General features: G+C 37.5%; 1 protein-coding gene across 1 annotated transcript in view; it reads left to right on the top strand.

The window, feature by feature from the left end:
• Nucleotides 1-12,091, top strand: part of Usp47 (ubiquitin specific protease 47) — a 507,668-nt gene that overhangs the window by 143,741 nt on the left and 351,836 nt on the right. The window contains exons 7-8 of the mRNA XM_089246367.1: nt 9,334-9,412; nt 9,526-9,592. Coding sequence (XP_089102493.1) covers nt 9,334-9,412; nt 9,526-9,592 — 146 coding nt within the window. The remainder of the gene's footprint in view (nt 1-9,333; nt 9,413-9,525; nt 9,593-12,091) is intronic.

The raw sequence follows: 12,091 nt of genomic DNA, 5'->3' as shown, positions 1-12,091 counted from the left end.
ATTTTGCCTTGACTGGCTATCGTTTCCATTCTGCGAGCAAATTTCCCACATGTTGGATGATGTCATTAATTTTACATTTTTAAGTATTTTTTCCCCTTTATCAAATAAAATTGCATTTTTTCAGGAATATTCATGTCAATTTTCAAGTCATTCTGACAATCGCTCTTTTTTTAGTGTTTTGAAATCAGAACCTTAGTTATAATCACCCTGTATATCGTAAATCATTGTTAATTAATCTGCATTATTTATGCATCATTAAATGCATTATATTCACCTAATTTTTATTACTTTTTGCAAAATAGCTTCGTAATTAAGTATACTGAAAGTAACTGGAGAAAAACCTTTATATATTATATGAATAATAATAACATTAAAAGAATTTTCAATTACACAGTAATCCATTGATTTAAGCAAAAAATAATTAAATGGCAAAAGTTGGTTTTTGTTACAGTTTAATAAATATTTATTGATTAATTAGCATGGGAATAGTGTTAATTACATTAATAAACATTTTATTTTCGTTAATTATTGGAAGTTTGAATAATTTTTCAGAAATTTCATTGTTTTTAATGTTAATACTATTTAAAACAAAAAAACTGGTTTAAACCAAAAAAACCCGGTTTTTTGGTTTTTTTCAAAAAAAACGTTTTTTTTACCAACCCTGATTCAGGCTTATATGACTCCAGGAACATAATAAAATTTTCGTTTGAACAATTACTACGACCCAGACAAAAAGGTAGTGATACATCGTTACAAGCGAGCTGCCTCTAGTGTGTTAGCCACATGGCTCGGTAAGAAGACTCTCATCTATTATAAATGGCCATTCAGCTCTCTGGGCCGAAATCCGCTTTTGTACAATAATACGCCTGCTTTTGAACAATAATATAAAAGGGAACATGGTATAGTATTTGCATGTACTGCAAGGAGAATTTCGAAACTTGCAAATTCATGTTGAATGATTTTGATCCGTAAGAATGCTGCATGGAGTAAGATTTCTTAAGTTTTGTGTTGCCTTGGAAATATTGAAGAACTGATGGTGTACATAAGATCAATTTTCAGTATTCTGGTTTCCATCCTTCAGTCCTTGTAGAAAGGTATGTAGCTTATTGATGCTAATGATAAAGTCAGCATGCTAAAAGTGGGGTATGCCAATTTTTTATCATGAAATTTAAAAAAATAATGGGGAGAAAAGAGGACTTGGAGCCTGTAGGAAAATTTTTGATGTCTTGATGTCTTTACAGAAATGTCTGAAATTGAAGAGAAATTAACACTGTGAGTAGATCAGATCTTCCCCTTCAAAATATCGCCAACAATATCTGTTGATGTTGAGAGAAGTTTATCCTGTCTTTTCGGAAATTCGATGAAGTCTAATGTTGAGAATGAATGTGATTTTCAATAGATACTATGAGAATTTTTTTTTCTTTTACCTCCAGTTATATATATACATATATACACAATATAATTTGACTGGTTTAGTTTCTAAAGAAATAAAAAAATAATTATTACACTGCTGGCCACCCAAATTACAACACCAAGAAAGACAAGAGATATCGCAACAATATTTATTTTGTAGATAACATGTTGACCAAGCATCAAATGATTAAATTTATAGACTTCTGTGAAGTGTGGTTCCTGCCAAAATCAGTAGCCAGAGTAGCCGCCATTGTTGGAGATCACCGCTGCCACACGCCTCGGCATTGATTCAAAGAGACTTTGGATGTGTTCTTGGGGTACAGCAGATCAAGCAGCTTCCACGCGTTGCCAACGTTGATCTGGTGTGGCAGCTGGGGATGTAATCTGGGTCAATCGTTGAGCAACCATGGACCACATGTTTTCTATCGGCGAAAGATCCGGAGAGCGAGCTGGCCAGGGAAGCAATTCAATCTGGCGATTGACGAAGAACCTTTGGACAATGCGTGCCACGTGTGGTCGCGCATTATCCTGTTGAAATATGGCTGTGGGCAAGCCCTGAAGGTAAGGAAGGACAACTGGCTCCAACACCTCGGAGATGTAGCGCTGGCTTTTTAAAGTACCGACAATGCGTACTAGAGGAGTGCGAGAGTGATATCGAATACCGCCCTATACCATAATACCCGGTGCAGGACCAGTGTGGCGGTGCATAACGCAGCTGTTCAGCATCCTCTCTCCACGGTGTCTCCAGACTCGAATCCGACCATCGTGGTGTTGCAGACAGAAGCGTGACTCGTCAGTAAAGACAATTTCATTCCATTGTGCCGTCCACATCCTTCTTTCATCGCACCATTGGCGGCGGAGACGTCTCTGTGGTTCTGCGTCAAGGGTAGACGAAGCAATGGACGTCTTGCGGACAGACCACTCTGCTGTAAACGGCGTCGAATGGTACGCGCAGACACTGGATGATGCGGTACAGACTGAATGTGCTGTGCTATGGTTCGTGATGGGGCTGAGCTATCCGTCACTGCCATACGCACAATACGCCTGTCATCACGTGAAGTGGTGCACTAAGGTGGATGCGATCGAACACGTCGGTCCGTCGTACCCTCCTGCATCCAACGATCACATATCCGCATTACAGTTGTTTGGTTTCGTCCAACACTACTACCGATTTCCCTGAAAGATAATCCACAATCTCGGTAGGCCACTATCCTTTCTCTGTCGAACTCGGATACTTGATCCAAAGATGATCGCTGTTTTCTACGAGGCATAATTGATCGTTTTTTTGAAAAAACCACAAGAAAAACACAATTGCCGTGCTTCAAATCGTCGAAATCTCCAAGCCTTAAATAGCGCCACAGGCGCGCGTGATGTGCGTCTGCGCTGAAATTCTAATCATTTGCATATCTCACCTCCGCTAATGCATGTTGTAAATTTCATATTATTTGCATACTTCCTTCAGGGTGTTGCATTTACGGTGGCCAGCAGTGTAATTTGATATGTTTGTGTTAATGAAAGGATCAATACCATTACTATGCAAACACCAACTCAATGGTAAAGCAGAAATTATGGATTCAACCTCAAACAAATTATCCCTTTATTTAGCAATGTTGATCTCAAAAAAGCAACATGAGTTTCTTGTACAGGATGGGCAAAAAGTCCATAGAAACTTTAAAAATTTATAAAAACCAGAAAAATAACCAAAATACAAAATGGTTCGCAGGGTTAGCATTGCTAGGTCACTGGACATTTTTTATGACAAGAAAAAAAAACAACTAAAATACAGTCTATAGGTGACACTGACATACCCAAGTCACAGAAAAGATATGCAAATAACGAACAGAATTCCTCCAAATTATCAAGGAATTGTCAAATTTCAATGAATATGGTATCAAGCTTTTCATCATGGCTGACACCAGAGCATTAACAAGAGTCTATGATCTGTCGCAGAAGTTATTGTTATTGTTTTAATTTTCTACATAAATACAAGATGAAACAAAAAAAAAATCAGCCAAGGGGTCTACAGACCCATACTGGACGATACATTGCAAATTTATAATGAATAATAAGGAACACAGTTACTTATTAGTAAACATCAATACAGTTGTTTGGTTTCGTCCAACACGACTACCGATTTCCCTGAAAGATAATCCACAATCTCGGTAGGCCACGATCCTTCCTCTGTCGAACTCGGATACTTGATCAAAAGATGATCGCTGTTTTCTACGAGGCCTAATTGATCGTTTTTTTGAAAAAACCACAAGAAAAACACAATTGCCATACTTCAAATCGTCGAAATCTCCAAGCCTTAAATAGCACTTTGAAATGGCGCCACAGGCGCGCGTGATGTGCATCTGCGCTGAAATTCTAATCATTTGCATATCTCACCTCCGCTAATGCATGTTGTAAATTTCATATTATTTGCATGCTTTCTTCAGGGTGTTGCATTTACGGTGGCCAGCAGTGTATTTTAATAGCATTTTTTTTCATTTTTGGGGAATTTTATCTTTTAGTTTTTAAATCTTGTGTTTTAAATTTTTAAGGCATTTTTTCAAGTTTTTTGGAACGTTTTTGATGTTCATTTTTCAGGTGTTTTTAGGTCAACAACATCTGGGCCTTGGTTATTACGCTTCACATATTTTTCTTCGTAATTCATTAAAACCAATTCTTGTTATAAATTTCTATTCAATAAGTTGAAAATAAATGTAGATGATGGAGAGAGAGAGAAACTCACATATGACAAGAGAAAAACAAGTTTTCATTTTGGTTCCTGCACAAGATTTACTGACAAAGCATGTTTTTAAAAAAAGATTCACAACATTTATTTCGGAGATACAGTAGTCCTTTCTAAAGTGAATCCTTTCTTTCTCATGCCATAACCATAAGGCGATAGAGACGCATAAGCATTTAAAAAAAAAAATAAAAAAAAAATTCCAGGAATCTCAAAAAATCTTTCACTTTTTGTGATGCATTAAATGAGAACAAAAAAAGCTCCAGCTATTTCTGTCTTTTTGTCATTTTGGGTCCTATTGTTTTAGGTTAGTGAACAGATATATATATATAGTTGGCTAATTTTATTAAGTATAAATTGCACTTTGTAGCTTAATACTTTTTTTGAGTGTGTTGTATTCTTTTATTATATATTTTTTCTTCGTGATTTAGTGTTGAGCCTTCTATTTTACATTCTATTTTTTCGTACAATCCCCTACATATATTTCGCATTGTAATTTTTTTTAATTTCTTGTTAACGTTTCTCATTTTCCTATTTTTAATTATTATCTAGTTTAGCAATAGTGTTAGTATGCCTGGACCTTGACTAGTGTTGTGTAGAGCTTGCGACGGGAGATTTCCCTGGTCTAGGGGTATAGTAGCTGATAGTTTCAATTGTAAAGGGTGCTTGGATAGGGAAAGGTTGGAACTCGAGGTCGAAGCCTTACAGGGAAAAGTTAGGGTTCTAGAGGGCCCAGTTATAACGAAGCCAGAGCCTCTTGTCGTCGAGCCACCTGTTGATGAAGAAGCAATCTCCATGAAAAACGACAGTTTAGAGGGCAAATGGGTGGTAGTGGATGAGGTAGAGGGGGATAGTGATAGGGGTTTAATCATCGGCAATTCTATGGTTAGGGAACTTGGGAACAGAGTGTGTAGGGATTTTCTGGGTTTCGAGCGCTGTTGTCTTCCTGGGGGGAAGATTTTCAATGTTCGAGACGTTTTTCATCGCCGAAAGTTACCCTTGCATGTGATTCTGTGGGTGGGAACGAATCAGGTAGGAGCGAATATTAGTGAGTCTCTGTCAGAGTACCGGGATTTACTATTATCCGCTAGGGAGGAGGGGGGTTCAGATGTGGCAGTGATTCCAGTGCTGCCAAGGGGTAGTAGACGGTATAGGAGTAGGATCCAACAATTCAATATAGGACTGAAGGACATTTGCTCCTCACTTGGGGTCACGTTTTTGGAGCTTCCCGCATTTACTGATAGGTGGCTTCGTTCAGATGGGATCCATCTAAATAAAAGGGGGGTCAGGGAGGTTTACGATAGTCTTAGGTTAGGTTTTTTACTCCCAGACCACATAGTCGGGAATGCGGGTTAGTTAATCATAACAGTACTGACGGGGAATTACCCACCACTGACTTGAATGGCTTCTCGATTGACAATAAATCACCGGGTAAATTAAAATGTGTGCTAATTAATGCCAGGAGCTTGGGTAGTAAGAAAGATTTTTTAGAAACTATGATGGTTGTGGAGGGCCTGGATCTTATAGCCATTACTGAATCTTGGGCAAAGGATGGGGATGAATCTTTTTTACACATCTCAGGATGCGATACTTTTTTCAGAAATAGATCGGATAGGAAAGAAGGTGGAGTGTTGATATACGTGAAATCATGTTTGAAGGCTAGAGAGTGTAACGTGAAGAAATGTGATATTGAAACTGTATGGGTTGAGCTTGAGAACAAAAGACATTATAAACTTATTGTTGGGGTTTGTTACAATCCACCAAATAGGGATCCAAACTACATCGCCAAATTGCATGATGAAATTTCCTACATGTGTAAGCGAAAGAGGATCCTCATACTAGGGGATTTCAATTACCCAGGTATTCAATGGGAGAATCTTTCATCGAGAGATCAGTATGAAAGAGAGTTTCTTGAGTTGGTGCTCGAAAATTTTTTGTATCAGCATGTATCAGAAGCCACTAGAGGTACTGCTATTTTGGATTTAGTTCTCACTAGTTCTGAGCATCTTGTTAAGCATGTTTCGGTAGGGGAAGAGTTTTCTTCCAGTGATCATCGTATCGTCAGATTTCACGGTAACTTTTCCTCGGGTAAGGTTGATAACAAAAGACTGGTTCCTTGCTTTCGAAGAACTAACTTTGATGTTCTGAGAGGAAGGTTAGCGGAAGTTTTCAAAGACAGGTTGGAATCAGAAGGGGTGGTAAGTCAATGGGAGGAATTTAGTACGAAACTGTCCTCTGTTTTGCACGATGTCATACCCTTTTGTTCGAAAAAGGCGTGTTTTTACATTGTCACAAGTAGAGTTCCTCAAGGAAGTGTCCTTGGCCCCATACTTTTTTCACTTTTTATTGATAAACTCGATCAGGGTATCGATGGGATAATTAGCAAATTCGCAGATGATGTGAAGCTAATGGGGGTAATGGTGAATCAAAGCGATAGGGAGTTGCTCCAGACCAACTTAAACAGGATTGCAGCATGGGCAAATGAATGGAGCATGACGTTTAGCGTTGATAAGTGCATGGTAGCTCATTTTGGTTCGAGGAACCCATGGTTCTCTTACGAGTTGAATGGTGTCACTATCCCGGATGCAACTAGGGTCACCGATTTGGGAATTCTCATTGACGAGTGGCTTAGGTTTTCTGAACATTGTTCAGCGGTGGTCAAAAAAGCAAATAGAATGATTGGTCTCATTTTCAAGAAGATCTCTTCGCGTTCTCCTAAAGTCATTCTTTCGCTTTTTCGAGGCTTAGTTCGTTCTGGACTGGAGTATGCTGTAAGGTTTTGGAGACCATACCTACGGAGAGACATAGACTTGGTTGAAGGGGTGCAGAGAAGAGCTACATGTGTCCTTATTGGCACACGGGGCTTGAGTTATGTAGAGAGACTACATTTTTTGAATATGTTTACATTGGATGAACGCAGGTGTCGAGGAGATGTGATCGAAGTGTTCAAAATTTTCAATGGGATGGATAGGATGGACCATGGACTTCTAGTACACCGCCAATCGACTGCTTTTACAAGGTGATACCAGTATCGATTTGGTGAGGGACAATGCAAGGCTATGGTGTTGCGGGGAATTTTTCTCTAATAAGGTTGTTAATAAGTGAAATAGCTTACTCCCAGAGGTAGTAAATTGTAACACAATTGGCACATTTAAATAGAAATATGATAAACATGTTGGGGTAAATCGAGAAGCTATCCATACTTAGAATAAGACGACCATAAGTATTCTTTATGGGCATTGTATAATATTTTATCATGTGTATATATTGTTTATAATGTTTCTAATTACATTTTTAATTGGGTTGCTTTATTTTTGAAATATATGACATCCATATTTGTTATGGGCATCTTTTTCTCAGCCACCTCGCTGGGCATTTTGCCTGTTGTGGTGTTGTATTTGTATTCTGGCATTGAATAAAAGGATGGTAATATTGGCATCAAGTTACTGATCTGTTTAGTTTCCATAGGTGCCTGCTGCTGTTTCAGAAAAAACATTAGGTTATATTTAAATGTGTCTACTAGTATAGAGTTATGAAGTCCTAGAAAAGTGAGAAAAAGCTCACAGAACCAATCTTTTGCTTTTTTTTCTTGTACCTGAGAAACGCATTTGGCAGGGCTTAAAAATTCTGTTCAACTTGATTTTTTTTTATTGTTTTATATTTGTACATAAATACAAGATGAAACAAAAAGATCAGCCAAGGGGTCTAGAGACCGATACTGGATGATACATTGCAAGTTTATAATGAATAATAAAAAACACAGTTGCTTATTAGTAAACAGCATCAACAAACTAAAACAGAAAAACAAAATAATAGAAACATACACATAGTTTTACGAAAATGGAGAGGGGGTTTCAAAAAAAATCAAAAAAAGATTTTATTTATTGTTGGTGTAAAAGCTTTTCTCGTCGAATCGAATGCAGGCTACAAAAATTGATTTAGATGTTGGTAAATTAGTGTTAATAAGAAACATGTTTCACAGGAATCTGTGATAGGCCTAATTATATTTTTAAACCATGTAAACAATATAAAATGAATTGCATGGCTATATGTATGATACCAGCTACACCGATGTCATTGTGTTATCTGAAAACAATCGTTTGGTATTGGAACATTACATTGAACATGATCTATCCTTGATAAACTGTTGATTAACATTAGAACAATGGATGCTTCCATATTGATCGCAAAGTTATTTTGACATGCAATCACACCCAAACGGTTCATCTCCGATTGTTGAAATTTCATGACTTATATCTTCCCTTCTTGGGGGTTTGGAATTCCTAAAATAAAAATGCCCTAGGTTTCTTAGTTGAGTGGTAAAATGAAGTTCTACCTAAAACAGTGGTAGCAGTCATTTTATAACAGCCACATATTGCGCTAGTGTGATTGCAAAATTTGCTGAAATAGACTGACATCATATGTGCAAACATTAGTAACTACAGAACAGATATTCTGTTATGTTGTTTGCTTTTCCTCCATCGACTTGCTATATGTCTTGATACTGACATGCATTTTGTACCATTCAAAAGTGAACTTTTGAAGAAACTCATCATACATTATTCAATACATTTAGTGTTTCTATAGATTGTGATGCTTTTACTGAATTGCATTCACTGGTACAATTTCGCATGATGAAAAAATTCTTCATTCTTAGTGATTTTACCCATGAACAGGTTGTGTCAATGGGCAAATAGTTTTATGGCTGTCCTGTCCACGGGGCAGGACCCCCAGCCTGGGGGCAGAGACGATCCTTATTAATTTTTGTTTCTTCATGCTATAAATTCCCTCTAGAAAAGGCTCCAAAGCCCGCCAAAGATCTCCCTAAGCCCCGGCTGGAGAATGCTGAAAACCATGATTTTACCACATATCATGCTTTTAATTGAGCAAACAGGTAATACATTTATCCTCACTCCTGAGCTACTACCCACTTTCTTTTCATGTTCTTACTTTGTTCGAAAAATCTCAACGGTATATTCTCCCGCTGATGAGAACATTAAAAATGATTGAAAATCAGACAATCATTGCTATGCTAGAAATCATGATTCATATTCAATCAGTATATGGTGAAAATCGGAAGAGAAAAAAAAGCTTCAGCTCCCTCCCCCCCCCCCCCTCAATAATTGAAAAAGCTAAAAGCTTAGTTTTAATGTTTTTATAAATCAAGTTTTTTTTGTTTTTTTTTGTAGATGGGAGTTTGATGGAACAGAAGAAGATGGAATTAAAAGTATTCCATATCAGTTGCAGAAACTTTTCTTACAACTGCAGGTAACATATTAATTGTTGTTGCTTTAATATTTATTCATTAAGTTTATTATACCAATTGTATCATTTTGCAATACTAATTTATTACAATTATGTTATTTTGATTATTTATATAGACAAGCAAGAAAGCTGCTGTAGGAACTACACAGTTAACAACTAGTTTTGGATGGGATAGCAGTGAAGGTTTGTGTTTGTTTTTAAAATTAAAATTGATATGATAGAAATGTGGGGTGTAGTTCTTGGTTATTTATACAATAATGTTGGCCGAGGCCTAAACATGAGAATGCGGTTGATGGTGGCAGAAAAAAGTTTTATATTTTTCGAAAATAAAAATGGCGTGGGGGAATCAACGACAGTGGAGGGGAGAGTATGTCGGTGGTAGCGGAGATAGAGTTAATCTTAAGTGGGATGATCAAGTCTACTGGAGAGATATGTTGGTTTGGAAAGAATACTGGTGGTATCAAAATTAAGAAGGCCATGGAGAATTTTAAAAAGCATGGTTAATCGAGAAAGAAGGCAGTGAGTATTTAGAGGGAGAAGATTAAGTTCACGTTTAAGTTCAGAGACAGACCCATAGGAGGACCAACTGTCATAGATAAAACGGGTGGATTTATTTTGTATTGATTCCAGCTTCTCGATATTGCTAGCAGTGTAGGGATCCCAAATTTCGGAGGCATAGGAGAGGACTGGAAAAATTAGGTTTGATAACACTGAAGTCTAACGTCACGAGTAGAGTGTTTTAGATTTCGACGAAGGAAAATGGGTTTATTGAGGCATTTTTGATAGATATAATCAATGTGTTTATTCCAGCGCAGATCTGCTGAAATGATAACACCGAGGTATTTGTAATGAGAAACCTGGGATATGGACGAGTTATTGAAGGAGTATGAAAATTTGAAAGGTGAGGTCTTATGTGAAATCCTCATGAGAACCGTTTTAGAGATGTTAAGAGTCATTTTCCATGTGGAGCACCATTGGGAGATGGAATTGAGATTGTGTTGGAGAAGTTCTTGGTCTGACTCGTGAGTTATGGTGCAGTAGATTACGCAATCATCAGCAAAAAGTCTTGTGGTACAGTTGAGGGTTTCAGGGAGGTCGTTAATGTATATTAAAAATAGAATTGGGGAGATTACTGATCCTTGTGGGGTTCCAGAATTTATGGTGGCCAGTGGAGAGTTGTGGTCTTTGAAATGGACAAATTGTTTGCGATATTTTAAGAAGGCTTCTAACCAATTAAGTAGTTGAACGTTTAAGCTGAGGGTGGAAAGTTTAAAAAGTAATTTATCGTGGGGGACTTTGTTATATGCTTTTGAGAAATCTAAGAAAATGACGTCAGTTTGTAAGTTTTTATCTATGGCTCCCAATAGGTCATGGATGAAAAGGGCCAATTGAGAAGAGGTGGCACACACACACACACACACACAATGTTATTGGAGGAGGAAAGCGATAAGAAATCTGAAAAGTGGGAACAAAGAATATTTCGCATGAGGGGGTAGTTGGCCTTATTAAAATTTGGTTTGGTATTAAGTTTGTAGGAGGTAATTGATTGCTGAAGGGAAAAATCAATGAAGGGGATTTTATGGTCCAAGCAACCCTCAAACATGGAGGTGTCAAGAATTGTAATTCGATTGGAAATTACAATGATATCCAGAATTGAACTGGAGTGAGATGTAATTCGAGTTGGTTCTAAGATAGATCGGACAAGATTAAATTTAAGGAAAATGCAGAGAACTTTATTATTAATTCGGTGGTTGCCAAAGTTAGAATGGATATTTATCCAGTCAATGCCTGGAAGATTCCAATCTCCAGTGAGAAGTAGGGAATGTGTAGGGGAGAATTTTTCAAGAATAAGTTCAAGTTGGTCAAAAAGATGTAGATCTGGGGAGGGAGGTACATAGAGGGAAAAAATGGCTAGGGGAAAACAATTTCGGTGACACCATTCTGCTGCAACCATTTCAAGGTCAGTGTGCAAGGGTATTTCAGTGAGAGGAATGGAATTATTGAAAACCAGGGCGACAACTCCCCCACGAGAGTTTCTATCTTTACGGAAAGCACTGTAATTAGGGGGAAGAAATTCAGAATTCGACACTGGGTTATTTAACCAAGATTCGGTGACTCCAAGAAAGCGGGGATTGTGAGCAAGCAAAATGGATTTGAAAGAGGGGATTTTATTATTTAAACTTCTAACGTTGATGGTACCTAATTTAAAAGTATTTAGTTTGGGGGCGGGAGGGGTGAAGGTGGGTGAGGTACTAAAGGGGGAATATTAGGGGTATGGGGGGGGGGACTGGTGGATAGAGTAGAGTTTGAAACTTGTTGGGGTGTAAAGGCAGGGACAATGTCATTAATCTCAGGGTCCCTAATGTATTTAATGTTGTTAATTGAAAAAATTGTTGTGTGTTATAAGAAAAAAATTCGTGAATGACAAAATGAACATTTTGATTATTCTAACCACTCCTCTCTGGAAATGAAACAGCAGTAAACTGCCCTAGAAGTTCAGCATTAAATATAAATAATTCATATAATGAAAATTGCGTAGATGATGCATAGATACACAGGGCTTAAACTATGAAGAGAGACTTGATCTTTTGAAAATGTTTACATTGAAAGAGCGCAGATGTCGGTGGGGAATGTGATCAAAGAGCTTAAAATTTTTAACGGGATGGATGAAATGGACCACGA

Source organism: Pholcus phalangioides, unplaced genomic scaffold, assembly GCF_987345545.1.
Source record: "Pholcus phalangioides strain wild (caught in Gottingen) unplaced genomic scaffold, Ppha-v1.0 ptg000017l_1, whole genome shotgun sequence".
Lineage (NCBI taxonomy): Eukaryota > Metazoa > Arthropoda > Arachnida > Araneae > Pholcidae > Pholcus > Pholcus phalangioides.
This window is presented reverse-complemented; position numbering and strand designations above follow the sequence as displayed.